This window comes from Lipotes vexillifer, unplaced genomic scaffold (genome assembly GCF_000442215.2).
Source record: "Lipotes vexillifer unplaced genomic scaffold, Lipotes_vexillifer_v1.1 scaffold776, whole genome shotgun sequence".
Lineage (NCBI taxonomy): Eukaryota > Metazoa > Chordata > Mammalia > Artiodactyla > Lipotidae > Lipotes > Lipotes vexillifer.
The window spans coordinates 2,945,433-2,963,892 of NW_006777292.1; the positions used below are offsets into that span (position 1 = coordinate 2,945,433).

At 32.8% G+C, this 18,460-nt stretch overlaps 1 protein-coding gene across 2 annotated transcripts in view; it reads left to right on the plus strand.

The window, feature by feature from the left end:
• The window catches only part of MEMO1 (mediator of cell motility 1), a 137,456-nt gene extending 125,609 nt beyond the window's left edge, over positions 1–11,847 (plus strand). For both annotated transcript variants that reach the window (XM_007450962.1, XM_007450963.1), the window contains 2 exons: positions 9,717–9,821; positions 11,172–11,847. In XM_007450962.1, coding sequence (XP_007451024.1) covers positions 9,717–9,821; positions 11,172–11,303 — 237 coding nt within the window. In that variant the 3' untranslated portion in view covers positions 11,304–11,847. The remainder of the gene's footprint in view (positions 1–9,716; positions 9,822–11,171) is intronic.
• The last annotated feature ends 6,613 nt before the right edge of the window (positions 11,848–18,460 follow it).

An 18,460-nucleotide genomic window follows, 5' to 3' on the forward strand; every position in this document is an offset into this window, starting at 1 on the left:
ATCTTTAACTAAATGTGCAATATATATTTTGTAATCATGTGATATTGATTATAAAAATAATCCCTGTTCTATTAGTAGAAATTTCCTTCATCTTAATTTTATTTGATTAATTACACCTTGAATAATTAGATACAGATTTTTAGATACTATTTGGGGAATGTCTTAGTTTTAGGGACAATGGGATACTAATTCCATTACTTACTGTTAAGCAGAAACAACCATAGAAAATTCTAAGTTTATTTTATTATTTAGTTATATTTTTTGGCCATTTGGGTTTTTCTTAAATGGAATTTGAATTTGTTTTAAATTAGAATTTTAAAGCATTATTGTATTCTTAACTAGTCCAGGAGTTGAATCTAGCACATATATCACTAATTCTCTCTGACCTTCAATAGATCGTTTCAATTTTCTAGTCTTCAGTTTGTCATCTCTAAGATGAGAGACTTGGAGAGGCTTGGTCTCTAAATTGTCTTTAAACTCCACCAGCCTTTAAGTCTTTAATCTGTTAAAGTTAAAGTCAACTTTACCAGTGTGTGAAAAGCTTTATGTATATGTTTTAGTATAAAAATATTTAGTCTAAAGTAGATAAAACATTTTACTAAGGAATCTGGATCTGAAACTATAAGTAGATTTTATTGAGTAGTATTATTTTATTAAAAGTCAAATGGAATGAATGCAGTTACTTAGGAGATTTTATCATACAAAGTAGTTACTTAGGAGATTTTATCATATTTAAATTTATTTTGTTACTTTAAATCCAATTATGGCCTAATGCTTTTACCTTTGGAATTTTGTTTGGGTTTTAATTCACTGACTTTTGGGTTTTCTTTTTTTTTGGCTTTATTATGTTGCCATTTCAGTCAGTTAATTCTTTTCTGGCTACTATTCTAAGCTTATTTTTCTGAGGTTTAGTTCTTAGTTGCCTCAGAAAACTTTCTGGTTCTATATCATTTATTTTCTTCATATAGCAAATGGTTAATGAGTATCCACTGTGTGTCTGGTACTATGTGAAGTATTGAAGATACTAAGAAGAGAAAACCTGATCTCCCACTTAATGCATCTTACAGTCTAATCATCGAACAGATTTAGAAAGAAGCTGTTACAATATAGAGATATAAGATATTTATGAGGCAGTCTCCTTACTGTTTCTTGATAATGCCATATATGTGCCTAGCTTAGGGCTTTTGCCCTTTTGCACTGGACTGTCTCACTTACTTTATGGCTTTGCTCCGTTTTCACCTTCCCAATGAGGCCTACTGACCCCCGTATTTTTTTTTTTTTTCGGTATGCGGGCCTCTCACTGTTGTGGGCTCTCCCGTTGCGGAGCACAGGCTCCGGACACGCAGGCTCAGCGGCCACGGCTCACGGGCCCAGCCGCTCCACGGCATCTGGGATCTTCCTGAACCGGGGCACAAACCCGTGTCCCCTGAATTGGCAGGCGGACTCTCAACCACTACGCCACCAGGGAAGCCCTGACCACCGTATTTAATTTGACATCTTACACTCCACCCTTTCAGCATTCCCAGTCCACCTTACCGTGTTCCACTTTTTCTTCTAAGAAACTGAATATTTTACTTATTTATTACATAAGGATATTTGTTTTGTTCACTAATGTATCCAAGTGCTTAGAATAGCGATTGGAACATAAGTAGGTGCTCAACAAATATTTTTCAAATGAATGAATTGGTGACTATAATCTTCCTATATACATAATTGAGTTAAATGAATACCCTAAGTGTACTCTGAGAAAGAAAGAAAAGGAAAGTAATTTATAATAAGTTAATATATATTTAATAATGTAAATGCTCAGGCACCAACTGTACTAAAAGAGACAATGAAGTAGTTAGATGCTTACACATAGTATCATTAATATAACAGACACATACAAACAGTTGTTTATATTTGTCTTACGTTTACCAAGTTACATTGGTGGGTGACTTGATTTTCCCAAATGGTGAACAATTTCTTTGTGAAACTGTAAACTAAACAAAGTACAGTCTTCCCTCACTTTATATGATAGTTTGTTCCTGGGAAATCTATTGTATATTAAAATCATGCAAAACTTCCTTGTGTTTGTATGTAAAATGGCGTTAGAGTGTAGATAATTATTAAGCAGGTTTCGCATACATGGACATGTGAAAGTGTTATAGGATGAGAACAGTTCTTTCTGTGTGGGACTGTCCTGTATTGCAGGACAGTCAGCATCCCTGGGTTCCACCTACCAAATCCCCTGACAGTATCTTCTAGTTATTGGCACAACCCAGAAATGTGCCCACAATTTTCCATTATGCCCCTGTGGTGAACAGTTATTCTGTGACCTTACCCTGCTTTATTTTTCTTCTTAGTACTTATTACTGTGTGACTTATTATTTGTTGATTTGTTGATGAAAACTTGCCCTATTAGATTTTAAGCTTCGTGAGATCAGGATCTTTGTCCATTTTGTATCAGCCTGTTTGTGGTACTCAGTATATGTATTTGTTAAATTAATGGATGAGTGGTTGGGAGAGTAGTGAGAAATTGGGCTAGAGAATCTGGAACAGGCTGTTTAAAGGATATCTAATAGGAAAGTGATAAAATCAGATTGTATGTGAATAGATTGTATAGTTGCAGTGCAGCAAATGGGTTGGAGGGATGCCAGAGGAGAAATGAGTAGACTAGTTTGATAATCCAAGTGAGACATGGTAATTTAGACAGTGGATGGGTTGGTGATGGTAGAAGAGAGGGACAGAGTGGATGTATCCAGTATATTTTAGAGACAAATGGGTGATATAACTTGGAGATCAATTGAACTTGGAGGGGAAGGAAGTATCAAGGATAATTCCTTCTAAAAAATACAACAAACTAGTAAATATAACAAAAAAGAAGCAGACTCACAGATTTAGAGAACAAACTAGTGGTTACCAGTGGGGGGGGGAGGGGCAACATGGAGGTGAGGGAGTGGGAGGTACAAACTATTGAGTGTAAGATAGGCTACAAGGATGTATCATACAACATGGGGAGTAAAGCCAGTATTTTGTTATAATTGTAAATGGAATGTAACCTTTAACAATTTATAAAAAATAAAAAAGTAAAAAAAGGATGTTTCCTAAATATCTGGCTTATGCTGCTGGTTAAGTCTTGGTTCTGTTCTCTTAGGTCGGAAGCACAAGAAGATAGGACTAGATTTTTTACGAGGTAGGGTGATCATAAATTGTATTAGGATATGTTATATTTGCTATTGCTTTTAAGGCATCCAAGTGGAGATGTCAACCAAGCAGGCATTTGGATTTTCTTTTCACCAGTTTTTTTTTTTTTTTTTTTGCGGTACGCGGGCCTCTCACTGTTGTGGCCTCTCCCGTTGCAGAGCACAGGCTCCGGACGCGCAGGCTCAGCGGCCATGGCTCGCGGGCCCAGCCGCTCCATGGCATGTGGGATCTTCCCGGACCGGGGCACGAACCCGTGTCCGCTGCATCGGCAGGCGGACTCTCAACCACTGCGCCACCAGGGAAGCCCTCACCAGTTATTTTTGAGTGCATTTACAGTTCTAGGCACTGGTGGAGGAGATATGGCAGTAAGCAAGCCAACTTGCTCTCACGGACATTTTATTCTAACGGGAGGAGATACATTTTTTTTTTTTTTTAAGTTAAGGATACTGTATATAAGTTAGTTTCTAATAGTGATGTGTGCTATGTAGAAAATATTAAAAGGGTTTTTAAACAGTATATAATTCTAGTCTGCTTTAGATTGAATGATTGGAGAAAGACTTCCTGAGAAGGAATATTAAATTGAGATATAAATAAGAAGGAGCAAACCAAGTGAAGATTAGAGGGAAGAGCATTCTAGACAGAACGGCCATTGCAAAAACTTTATGATGGGAAAGAGGCTAGTGTTAGAAGAATGGGAAAAAGGTCAGAGTTGTAGGAATATAGTAGATAGGGGTTAGAGTGACACAGCTCTGGTAAGAGAGGTGGGCAGGGATCAGATAATGTAGGGCTTTATAGTCCAGGGTAAGAAATTTATGTGAATACAGTGGGAGGTGAAATGATGTAGTAATGAAATAATTATTTTAAAAGTCGGGCTGGCGGTTGGGTAGAGAATAGATTCTACAAGAGGGTCAGGAATAGTAACAGTGGGCATTGGCAGGAGTTTAGGGGAGAGAAGATAGTAATTTGGACTGGGGTGGTAGTAGTGGAGATAGAAAGAAGTTCATAGATTTGAGTTTTTGTATTCAACAGGGCTTTGCTAATGGATTGACTATATTGGTTTGGAGCTCAGAGAAGAGGTCTGGAGTAAGTTTGGGCATTCTCAACATGTAGATGGTAATCAAAACCAGGGCAGAGATAAGGTTGTCTACTATAGTAATCCTCAACCCCATCTTTACAACTGAAATCACTTGTGGAACTTTTTCAAAGTAGACTTGCCCATACCCACCCCTGGATATCCACTTTCAGTAATATGGAGAGAGTCCCAACAACTTTATTCCAGAATAGCTTCATAGGTGAGTTTGAGCTAGCCTGTTATGGCCCCTGATGTGTTGAAGTAGAAGAAAATTTCCTATTCATCTTCTTTCCCTTTGTTTCCTACTCAGCTCTTTAAATCATTTGTAAACTTTAATCAGGCAACATTTAATTTTGCAAATGTAAGAATTTGTAAATCAGTGAATTATTGAGTATTTGCTTCATATTAATATGCTTGAATTTAGTATTTGATGTAACATTTGACTTGAACTTGATTTTTGTGGTCTGTTTATTGAAACATTTCTATTTATATATAGAATTTTTTTATAATATATAGAATTTTTAAAGGGGTCTAAAATGGTCTGTTCTTTTATTAGCATGCTATTAATTCAAGTTATAAGTCCATTCTTAGAGTTAGAATAAATGGATTAAAATAATAAGCATGGTTAGGTCTGTACATATACTCATGTATATATGATTTTATACATGTATGAGTATATGTACACTCACTATTAGGCAGACTCTTATACAATGTGTTTTCTTAATTGGTTTATATAACCAAATGGTGAATATCCCACTGTATATTGCTTTTCACAAGTGTCATTTTATGTTGTAAATAATTTCTTTCGTTTCAGAATTAATATCTTAGTTGCTATATACAATCTTTTCAGAGCAAAATATAGTAGGATGCTTCTCTGTACAAGTATTGCAAAAATGTTAGCAATTCTGAATTGTAATTATACGTTTGGAAAGTTTGATAGAGTGAAAAGATTATTTTTAAGTATAAAATTTTAGATTTAATTTTTTAAAAATTATTATGTTAATTAAGTTTTGGTCCCTTTTTTGTTATCAGAAAAGTCTTATTAAATATAGTTATTAAAATGCTAGAAAATAATTGAAAGTTTTTAGTTTCCAAAAGCAAAAGAAAAACTGCTAATTCTTTTTTTTTTGGCAAAAATTTTATGTCCAGCATTTGAATATCTTGGAAGTTAATTATGTGAAGAAAATGCATAAGGAAGGAAGAATGAATCGGAAAACAAACAATCTTCCAAATGTTGTATTTGGGAGAAAATAACTAGTTATAAGAGATATAGATTCTGAAAGTCTTAGAATATTACTGACTACTGACCATGTTTTTTGGAAATTAGTACTTTGCAATTTCAGTAATTATAGTGACCAAAGCAGAACATATTTTAAGATGTTGATTTTTGTGAACCTTTTAGATTACATACTGGAAACATTAGCCACATTTATACATATTTTATATATATTACATGATCCCAGGTTATTTTTTCCGTACTACTTTTGATATAGACCAGTGTTTCCTTATGGCTATTGGCATATTATTTATGATTTGGCAGAGAGAATCTGAAAATGTCATTATAGTCACCTTTGTAACTTCTTTTCCTTCCAAATTTACTAGTAGTCACTTTGTTTACTTTGAACTTCAACTTCTTTTCTTCCTTTTACTCTTCTGAAAGTGAAATTGTTCATGTTTGTCCACTTGTACTTCTTTCTCTTGAACTTAGGCCAGTAGTTTAGTTTCTTTAGTAGGCTTTAGTCGGTTTTACAGCATCATCTTTAAGGTAGCTATTTATTAGTACACTGGTTCTTAGCACTGCTATATTTAGGGTGATTTCTTTTTTCCGTAAAATTTCTTTCTAATGAAGATTTTATCTTGATACCTCTTAAAGAAACTAGAATATTTCCTTTTCCTACCTAATCTTCCTAAATGTGTACCCATCTCTTCAACATAAATGTGTATCCTTATTTTAAAAAATAAGGCCACAGTCCTAATGATTTGATCATATGGTTTTAATTATCTGTTAATAATTGATAGACATGATTCTAGTTCTTGTTTCTCAAAGACTTCTAAAAATGTTTTGCTACTCTTTTGTGTATGTTACTTTAGATTACATCTAAGTGATAGTATTTAAAATTAAATAAAATTTAAATTAAATAATTTGTTATATATAGATAAACTTTTAAAAAAGGAAGACCTTTGTTGTCTTATTAGAGTCTTGAATTTGCAGCTCTGTTAAATAGGCAGTTAAAACTGCCTCTTCGGTTTGGGATTACCATTTAGGATTTGACAATACAAGCTTTCACTCATTACTTGGAGAGAGTCAGCACAATGATAGATTCCCTCCGCCCTTCTTCCCCTCAAGGTAGGGAGTTAGCTTTCAGTCTGAGAATTTCTTGCTGAAGCTGTTAAATTCCTCAGAAACCCGTACTGTGATGGATAGGCTCTTGGTGTTTATAATGTTTGTTTGTATCTTAGAGCTGAATGGGTAGTGACCCACTTCACTGCTTCATATTAGATTAAGTTCATGTGAACAAACTCTCAATATACCAGGCCCTAGGCAAGCTTTCTATCACCTGGACTTTAGATTTACTGATCATATCTTCCAGTATGTTAAGAAATCAAAAAGTTCTTTAGGCGTATTTGGGAAGCATTTTTATTTTTCATCTTTTTGGAATTTGTGCAGTAGTATCAAACTAGCCTTTTTATCTTCTTGGAATTTTGGTAATAGTAATTTCAAAATTGTTTGCATCAAAACATAAATATATACAAAAGCTTATTTGTCAGTGTTTTGTGTTAGTTAATGGGTGTCCCATTTTGCAGTTTTACTAATCATTTTTGCTGTTGTTTGCAAACTTCATGAATTTTCCAGTTGGAGAGGTTCACTCATGAGAAGTGCCTTAATTTTTCTCTCTATCCCTCCTTTATAAAAAGGCATACCTCTTTTTTTTTTAATATAAATTAATTTTTTACTTTTGGCTGCATTGGGTCTTTGTTGCAGTGTGCAGGCTTCTCATTGCAGTGGTTTCTCTTGTTGAGGAGCACGGGCTTTAGGCGCGTGGGCTTCAGTAGTTGTGGCACGTGGGCTCAGTAGTTGTGGCTCGTGGGCTCTAGAGTGCAGGCTCAGTAGTTGTGGCACACGGGCTTATTTGCTCCGCGGCATGTGGGATCTTCCTGGACCAGGGCTCGAACCCGTGTCCCCTGCATTGGCAGGCGGATTCTTAACCACTGCGCCACCAGGGAAGTCCCAAAAAGGCATACCTCTTAACTGTCATATTTGTCAGAGAATTGAGTATAATGGAATTGATTCTTGCCCTGGTAGGTACATAGCATACTTCAGGAAATTAAAATTTTAAATGTAATACCTTAACTTCCATCACCTTAATTTTTTACTTTCTGTGTTGTAATTTAACCATTATATCTTCATTTTTAACACTTTATTTATTTACACTTCTCTACATTTATAATTCTATATTTTCTGTGTGAAATTTCTTGGCCAGTTACTTTTAATTCTTTCTCTTCTACAAATGTGATCATTAGTTTTCTTCTCTTTGAATTACTCACGTTAATATATATAAATGTGATGTTTGTTCACAATGTGCTTTGAGATTTTAGTATTAAAATATACATTTGAACTTCAGTGTTACATGATTTATTAATAAGTGGAATTCTATTTAAGGTAAGCTGTCCTAGACTTCAGCCAGGAGCATTGAAAGTTCTTTTATAATACGTATACCAATTGTACCTATGTGAGAGTATTAAAGAATTGTTGGTATGTCTCTTGTTATTCTATATGAAGCAGAGTAAGTCAATGAGAAGCCTAGGATTAGAAATTTGAGACAAGCTTTTAACCTTTTTTATGCCTTAGTTTCTTCATCTTTAGGGAGTTCTACCTTGATTATGCATATTTATGGAAGAGATTTGTAACTCCATCTCTGCATTACTACTTGGTTTAGAAATATGAGTGATTTTCTACGTACCAGAATTATAATACTAATTGTTTATCTTAGGTTTAACTTTTAAATTAGTTCATATTTCACTCGGTTTGCACCAAATGTCAGTGGAGAATGGTGACCTGTAAGCCTCCTAGTTGACAGGGGAAAACCAACTTAGCCTTAAACACTGGTTGTGGATAAATCTGAGCGTGGCTAATTGATGTGCAAGCAATTGAAAGTTGACTATACACACATACGTTTATCTTTCAGATATATTTGTAGAAAAATATGATAATGTTTATGAAAGACTTGGATATTCTGAAGAAAGATTCTTTATAATATTAAATTTTGATTTACATACTGCCATTGCAATATTTGTACTGTGTTACCTACTGATGGCTATCATTTTTCAGTTGAGTGTTCATCTGATTACTCTAGGTGATTTTACACTGTGCTTGTTAAAACATGTTGAAATATAATTAAAAAAACACAAAAATGTATCAGTTAATTCCTAAGTTAAACCACCATTTACATTTTTCCCAGAGGATATTAATCCAGTTTATTAAACACAAATGTAAAGTATTTCACCTGAATAAGAAAACAAGGTAAGGTAGTTGGTGAATGGATGAGTTAGAATCATTGATTTATTTGCTTGATTCAGATGAGTTGAAGTTGCTCTGTATTGATGTATTTTGAGTACATTATTTTGAATGCATTTGCAGAATACAGAATTAAGTATAAACAAGTGTCCAAATGATAGTTATTGTTTCAATAGTAGTCTAAAAATTTTGATTCTCAATTAAAATCTTGAAAGCAAAGCATTCTAGTTTAAGAGATAAAGAACTTTTATTTTTTCAACTTATTTGTAAAGACCTATTTTGCTTAAGCTTTTATCAGTCTTTTATGAGCTTTAAATTGATTAAAATACATTAACTATTTTCTTAGTTTGTGGTCTCTTTTTATCACATACCTAAATACTGATAATTCAAAATGCCTTACACACTGTTGATGTTTAAGTATATGTTATGGAAAAAGCTAAGTTATAATCAGCTCTTGATTATTTATACCAGTGGTATGAGAAATATAATGGACATTGGAAAAACAGCCATATATCAAATTTAATTTTAGATTTTGTATGAAAATTTTCACAACAGGTTTACTTGTGTAAATATTATATATGAAAAACATAAAATCATGAAATGTTTGAGGATTTGTGAGCTGAGTGACAACTGGGGAAGGTGGTGTAGAAACATACCAGGAGGTCAGAGAAAACTGGAGATTAAATGTTTCCGTATGTGTAATATACATACTTAATAAAGTATGTATATTATTGAGAGTTGACTATAATGAGATTACCTTGGATGAATGAATTTGATATTTCACAGAGTTTAATGTTTAATGTATTTTCTTTACTTCTCCTTAATTGAAAAATTATTATTGTTAGCTCTAAGTAACAGTTTTAAAATATAATTAGGAAATAATAAATTGTCTTATTTTCTTTTTCTTTCATTCTTTTTTTTCTCTTCTGCTTTTTTTTTTAGGGTATGAGTATTATAGAACAATTAGATCCTGTATCTTTTAGCAATTACTTGAAGAAATACCATAATACTATATGTGGAAGACATCCCATTGGGGTGTTATTAAATGTGAGTATCCTTAGGAAGCCTTGATTTTTTTAACGTTTGATCCTATTATGTTTCAAAATGTCTTAATTGTTATCATCTGTCTCACTTATTAGCTTTGGTTTTAGATATATAGTCAATTTTATTTCTAGTTCGTTTAAGATAATTTAAATTTCCATTGTTTTGGTTACTTAAATAAAATTATACATCACTGTATGACAGGTCAATACTTTCTTTTAAATACAGAAAGTTATTTAGAAGAGAAACCCATTTTTTTCTCTTGACTCTGAGCCAATTCCAATATGCTCTTTACAAATATAAACCAAAGTAACGTCTCAAGAAATATGGTCTTACTAATATTTTGGTTTTATTTAGTGTTCTTGACTTTATAAAAAATAAATGGAAGATTCTGCTCTTGAGTTTTAGATATTCATAATTTAATAAAGCAAGGCCGATGACATGTATATGTTTTTCTACTTATAACAAAAACAATATTTCATTTAAAGACTGGTAAAGAGGCAGAAGTTTTGGTTAGCTGGATTTTCTAAAGAGAGAATAGCATTAATTTTTTTCCTAATAAAACTGAAATTGAAATAAAATGAGAGACTCAAAAAGAAGACAGTGTACACTCAGGAATGGTTAGAGGAAGTAATAATGGGCTCATTGTTTGGAGAGGCAGAGAAATACTGGAGTTGGTAATGTAGTCTAGAATAGTCTAGGGTAGGAACCTAAAGGTCTAGTGTTACTTTACTGTGATTTGAAAAATAGTACATTGTGGATTTTTAGGAAAGGTCTTCTCTTAAGCAGTGTTGATTGACTGGGAGAAAAAGCCTGTTAAGGGCTTAAACTGATTTATGAAATTTAAACTAGAATAAGCTATACTAATTTACCAAAGTTTGAATTGGGTCAAATAAAACTTTAGTAAAATAAATGATGAGCCAATTCACAATTAAAGTAAAAACCCTGGTATACCTCTTAGATTTGGTACTTAATTTATATACATTTAAAATTTCAGACAAAGAAAAGACTCCAACATTTCAAGACGAAAGTGGCCAAGGTTTGGTTTAGAGAATAGAAAGAAAGATACTATGATTTTTAAAGTTTTTTATTTGTTTATTTTTTAAAGTGCCTTATTAAATACAGGGAGAGGTAGAGTGGAAGATGACTGATATTTATCAAGAAGCTAGATTAGGAGAAGTTCTTTGAGAGAATGAAATAAGGAGTTCTTTCTTTTTCCTATTTAATATGGGGTGACGAGAAATTCAAGAAACTATGAGTGAGAGATCTAGGCTTCAAAGTTAAGCTACCAGCACATTCAAAGAGTGCTCACTTTTTTGTGTGATGTCTGTCATAACCAAATTTTTCTTTTTCTAGGCTATCACAGAGCTGCAGAAGAATGGAATGAATATGAGCTTTTCCTTTTTGAATTATGCCCAGTCAAGCCAGTGTCGAAACTGGCAAGACAGTTCAGTGAGTTATGCAGCTGGAGCACTCACGGTTCACTGAAGCTCTGAATCCTCAGGGATGCCACCTGCACATACTCATACTCTGTCCAGGGTCCCAGCCTAACCCTTACCAAGATACTGGTCCTGGTTTGGGGGGATTCTGAAACCTCAAACTAATGGAACTTTCTTCTCTTCTTTTCTAGTAGGTGTAGTCCTTCCTTAATTTCAACTCATTAAAAAAATGCTTTATAGTTTAGAGCAGTGGAAGGAAGGCTGGCATCAAAATATTTTGATCAAAAAAAAAAGAAAGGCAATGTAAAGGCACAGTTGTGGCAGTCAGTTTTTTGAAAGTAACTTGTAAAGCATTTACCATATCCTAAATTTGCACTCTTTGCAGACTTGTGCACATATACTCCGCTTTCAGAATAGTTTTGCAAATTGTACACAAACAAACAAAAAGGGTGGAAGCTTTTTAATAAAAAAATTGCATTTATAAATGATCTGTATTAGAATATAAAAATCTCCAGTTATAGTCAATTACTACCCGTGTTGTACAACAGATACCTTCTATTTTAGTTGCTAATAAAGGGCTACACAACTCAAAATAGTCTGATTTAAACTTATTGCTCTGTGGTACATATGAAAATTGTTTTTTATTAATTCCATTTCAGAATTTTTATGTTAAAAGTGGTAAACTTTAGCTCATGTAAAAATATGTTAGGATGTATTTTTATATTTTACATATTTATGTGATTTTTTTATCACAGATATTAGAATCATATTTTAAAGTTAGCTTTTAAAATTACAGTTTGCCTTTTTATGTGTGACATCAGTTTGTGTCATTACTGTATTATAACACAATATAAATTCAAGATTGGTAAAGAACATAGGTGTAGTCCTGTAATTCAGAGATAGTGCTTGATAGGCAGTAGTCTGCAAATGAGGAAATACTGAAGAATGTTCTTAGTGTTTTTCAAATCATTGCAGACCATACACTGCTGCTATGCTTTTTTAATGCTTCAAGCAATTTGACTCTCTTACTTGAATTTTTAGCAAGAAGTCATTAACAATAACAAAAAACCACTGGATTTTCTTACAGTTCTACAATTTTTTTTTGTCATGATTTTTGGTGCGGCTCTTCCAACTAAAATAATGGTATGGTGTTGTATTTCTTCCTTTAGCATAGACCAATCGTAGAGTCACTTTGGCAAAAAAAAAAAAAAAAAGATAATTCAATTAGTTAATATTGGCCATCATGTATGTACTAGATTATACCTATTTTAATATAACAGTGGGTATTATTACATTGGAGAGCATTTATATCTTCAGTGTTATGCCAGGATAGCGCAATTTTTAGATGCCTTGCACCAATTTTACTTAAAGATTTGCATTTCTTACTAAATACCAACTTTCTATACTCAAAAACTGAGATAAAATTCTGTAATCTTTTGGATTCAAAATTACCCACCAATCCATATGTGGAAATTATATTCTTACATATTAGTGATTTATTTCCCATCATTCAGATATACTTTTGAGTACTGTAAATATTTATTCCTTATTTATTATATAGACTATAAAAATTTCAAAATTGACTACAGAGTAAATTTTTAACGTTTTCTGGGTATAAAACTAATTACATGATTATTACAGAAAATTTAGAAAATGCTGATAGCTATAAAGAAGAGAAAAAAAATTACCTGCAATCTCACTATTCAGAGATATACACTGTTAATATTTTTTGTATTACCTTTCGGTCTTTGTCTATGCTATTTATATGTATGAGTGTGTATATGTGTTTGTGTGTGTGCGTAATAACAAAATTGAGATTATGCTGATCATATAGTTGTATATCCTACTTTTTATAACTGACCATCATAAGTACTCTCCCATGTCTTTGAAAATGTGATTTTAAGAAATGGCTGTCTAATATTCTATTGTATGAATACAACATAATTTAACCAGTTCTCTCTTTGGATATTAGATTGTTTCTAATGCTTGACAATTATAAATAATAGTGGGATGGACATCTTTGTATGTGAAATTTGAATTCTATATTAGACTGGTTCTTTAGGATATATTCATGGGAATGGGATAATTGGTTTAGATGGTGAGAACTTTTTAAGCTCTTTAAAATATGACCAAGTTATCCTTCAGAAAGATTGTACCAAATTAGCAGTTTATGAGTACTCATCATATTGCTGCTTTTCCACTATTAATTTTTCTAATCGTTGACAATTTGTTAAGCAAATAATTGGTTGTTCTTTTGATCATTCTATTAAGAGTGGCTTTATAATGAATTATTTTTTTCCCTTCTGTAATTTTATAGTTAATTGATTAATAAAAAACACAAGAGGGTTGGTAGGTTGAGTGGGCTATAGCCCGCTGAGTATGTTTACTGTACATTTAAATCTCCAAAGTACTTTAACATCACTTTACTTTATCCTGGAATATGAGCTATCTTTCTTAGTCATAAAGTAGAAAGAGTTCCAAACTGATAGTTAAGTGTTGGGTTCTGGATCTTCCTCTGCCACTAATTATTTGTCTCACCATAAATATTTCATGTTGTTTCAAAACTTTAACTGTAAAATGTAGAGGTGATCTTTTAAGCACTTTCTGGTTTCAAAGTACTTTGATCTTGTGATTTTGCTCTTTAGAGATTCTAATGCCATTTATGTTTAAAAAACTACATGGTTGAATTGGATTAGAAGTATTATCTTTTGATTTCAACTCTGCATACATGAAAACGAAAGTCCTTTTTTAATACAAAAGGGAAATTAATTTGCATTACTTAATGCAGTTAATATTACCTAAATTGTTGAACTTAAGCTTTCCTGCTTTAAGTGCCTTTAAAAGTATTTTTATTTGAAATATAAAATGTAAAGGAAATTTTATGTAGTTCTATACAGTTTCTTTTTTTTGATATACTTTTGAGTTATTAGCAGCAACTTTTTTTTAAACCTTAGATTGCACAGAGCAGTATATTCATGGATTCTTCACTATTCGGGTAATGAGTCCTTGAGAAATGTATGTTAAAGATTAGCTCAGTGAGCAGGTAAGTAAATGCTCTCTGTCTTGGGTGGGCAACAAATCTTCTATACAGAGTAGGGATAAAGGATTATTCAGATTCCAGTGTTTAGATATTCCAGTGGAGATAGTAGGTGTCCTGAGTTAGTTAATGGTTATTATTGCAGATCTCAAATTTTTCTTTGGTAGCAAATAGTTCATTATCGTAGATTAAAGGTTGGTAAATGTTTTGTGTGAAGGGCCACATAATAAATATTTTAGGTTTTTCAGGCCATCTGGTCTCTTCACAGCTATTCACTTTTGCCATTGTAACACAAATGCAGCCATAGACAATGTGTAAATGAGTCATTGTGGCTGTGCTTCACTCACACTTTATTTACACAAAAAAATGGTGAGCTGGATTTGGTCCATAGGCCATAGTTTGCTGTCCTAGATGGTATAGATCACTTGTAGTTCAAATTACTGGCTAGTAATTTAAACAGCAACAAACGGTTGTGAGTTTCTGTCATTCCAGCCCTCTCTTAATTTGATGTAGTCTAGCTGGCTGGGTTTGAATGTTATTTAGGATTATAAAGGTAAGTGGGAAGTGGGTATGGGAAACTATTAGGGAAAAAAGCACTTTGAAGCCCTTTTATTTGCTAGAGCCCATTAGGAGTTTTGCTTTGCTGCCATAGTTAATCAAAAGAGTGATGAGTGGAGGTTGTGATTGGTGGTTGCAGATTATATAAATTATTCTTAAGCACTTGGCTACCTAGATGATAGTAGAGGGTGGAACAGATAAGAGAAATTGTGAAATGTGAGACTTTATTTTGCCTTATAAAGAGAGACTGTTGGAAAAATAACTACCATCTTCCATCACCATCACTTTGTTTAAGACCCCCTCAAATTCCTCCCATATTTAGGAAGGACATAAACTTAGAATAAAAGAGAGTTATTTAAGTTGAATGACTTTAAGTTGATGGAAAAATTGCTCCACTGTTCATTTCTCATCTACTCTGTATCACTGAAAATTTCATCAAGGAGTAGTATCAGTCCACAGACTGGCAGTTGGAAAGTGCTGTGATACAGTTGCTGAAAGATCTAATGTAGTTATAAAATTATTATTGATAAGGAGATGTAGTAAACCACATGTACTCTGATATTCAGACTAAAACTTTTATATTATTGTGTTAAATTGTAAGTGCCACATATCAAAAGTGACATTGTGAAGTATAGTGTTCATAAGGAGGCAGACTGAATGTTGAAAGTCTTGAGTGGGATAAAAAGAAATTGGTGATACTTATTTTGGAGAAAATAAGTTTAAAGAGAGGGAGTTTTCTTCCGATATTTGAGTGACTGCCATGTGTAAGAAGGAATAGAATTGTTCTGTCTTGTTCTAGGTGGAAAAATTATAAGAAATGGAAGTTTCTGGTTCCACATTTAAGGAGAATTATGTGTATGAGAATTTCTACATGAAAATCAGCTCTGTCCTCATAAAATCATTGGAAGTATTCACACAAAAGCTAGATCAGTGGTTCTCAAAGTAGGAGCCCTATACTATCAGCATCAGCACCACCACTGGGGTATATTACCTGTGTAGACCTGAAATTATGGATCACCAAGCTGAAAAAAAGCCAGTGGAATTAGTATAAATAAAATGGAACTTATTTCATTTGTATAAAACTGTTAAGGGAAATCATTTTTAAATAAAAACTGATTTTGATCATTTAACACTAACTTTCAACAGAGATTATAAATTGATGATTGTTACTTAATTGTTAGTGAAAGTGACTTAGCTTTCCTAAATCTAAAACAGAGCTATATCAGTAGCAGAAAAGGTTATTGAGGGAGCTTGCTCTTTTTATATTATATTATTTTAATGTCAAAATATTGGGAGGGTAACCAAGAGCAGCTGGCAGATAAGTTTTCTCTGCCCTTTTCCTCTTTTCCTATGCTGTAAATATGACCGAGTGGCATGTCACAGTATTACATTGACCATGCTATATACATTTGGTAAAAGTAATGCTGGTAACTGGAACTTCTGCCTTTGTAACGTAATTGTTGTGTATGGAGTTTGTTTGCCTATCCTAAGTTTATTGATATGTTCTGTTTTTTGGGTCCTCTGTGAAGAACCGTAGAGTTTTAGATTTGTCATTTGTTCAAGGGTTCTCCAGTGGTCACAAAGTGGTTTGTACCCAGGGCTTACCACATTTACAGTGTTTGTTTGTATTTAATACTAATGCAAGGTTTTGGCCATCACCCTAGAAAAATAATGGAAAAAATTTAAAGCCAGTTCTCCTGATTTTGAAAGCCATATAATGCAATTGGTTTTTCATTATGAATTGTACACTATATTTAAATGTATATTTCATACTGTATAAAGTGAGGTTTGTAATTTTACTAGATGCAGTCCTATTTTTTTCCTATCAGCCTAATAAGGAAACCAAAGAGAATGTTATTAACTTATTCAAGGCCAAGTGTATTCAGCTATGAGTAAGACCTTAGTTCTAGTCTTTAAGTCTGCCAATGTAAACTTTGGAAAATATTTTAATTTTTGTGACCACAATATTCTCTGAATTACTTACTGAATGTGATATTATATACATTTAAGTAAAAAGTATTAAAGCAAGATGAAAACTAAAAATTAGAGTGACATGTGAATGACATCATATAAATGACAAGACTGAGTTTTGTGAGTTTTAAAATTAAATACCTAGACTGTTGAACTAGATTTAATAAAATATTTTTACCTTAACAATTTTATAAATGGAAATTCTTTTCTAAGAAGTTTTTTTTTCCATTTAAAATTTACCCATTTAAATCTAGCACATAAGAGACTTCAGTTGGTATTGGTTCAATTTTGATGAATTGAATTTTAAAGCAAGGAGAACAAAAGGCAATCTTTATATGAAGTGTTTTCTAAAGGACAGGAAAACAAACCTTTTAACTGGAAGCAATTTTTAATTGGCTTTTTCCAATTTTTCAGTTTTTGATTGTGGAAACAGCTTCCTTATTAATTTTAAAAGATGGTAGAATTTAATATTCCTAGGCTCTATGTAATGCCAAATGAATGATAATATAAGTGATCTGGTAAATTTGAAACCATTGGCCCATGATTCTTAGCTCATATTTTATAATATCCTGTGGTGTTTACTGTTATTTAAAAGTGTTACAGAGTTTTTAAAACAGCTAATTAAAATGTGCTTTAGCTGTTTGTCCAATGACATGTCTAGGCAACTCTCAAATAAAAAGATGTTTTGAGGTGCTAGAAGCTTTGCACTGGAATCCATTTTCAGCTTTGCCAGTGAGTTGCTACTGATTTGCTGGAACAAATCATTAGTCCTTCCTAGAGCAGAGTTTATCTCTTTATTAATGTGTGTTAGAAGTGAATAGTATGACTCCTAAGGGCCTTTCCATCTTTGACTTTTTAATGATGATAATAAAAATACCTTATTATTTAATATATTGTACTTTTAACATATTGTAATTTAAAAAATATGTTTCACACCTTTTTCTTTTCTCTTAATCTCAACAATAAGTAGGCCAGACGTTACTGTATTTTTACTGATAGAGACTCCGAGGCCCATACAAATAACATGACTTATATAAGTTTGCATGGCTAGTTAGTATGAAGAGCTAGCAAGAATTCAGCTCTTCTAATTTTTAGTCTTGTATGTTACAAATGCTATACCATATTATTATTCTATGTTTTTTGTTTTTGGTACTGGCTCTTTGAGATATCATATTGAATTCAAATAGTAATGGGTTTGTGCAACTTTAGTGAAAATGGGAATAATTCATGTAAACATCTACTTTGATTAATTCAGGCAAAAATAGATTTTTTTTGGTGGATTAAAATACTCCTAATAACTGCAGACTTCTGTTCTCTTTGCTGGGAGGTTTACTTTTAGACCTCAAAATTCTGTGCTATTGTTTGCATCATTAAAAATGCACTTTGTAATGAGACTGTGACAAAAAAATGAATTTAAGTTTTGTGATTTCTGATGGTGAGACTTTGCAGCAGACACTCTCACCATTCCAGTTCATGCATTAACTTGTCCTGCAAGCACCTGCGACTCTGCCTTGGATTTTCTCACCTGCACACAGGGCAGACTGGAAGTTCTAGGAAGATAATCCTCTGGGAGCATCCCTCAGCCAGTGATAGATGAGAATTGGAGAATAATTATTCCAGCTTCCTTGCCCTTCTGGTAA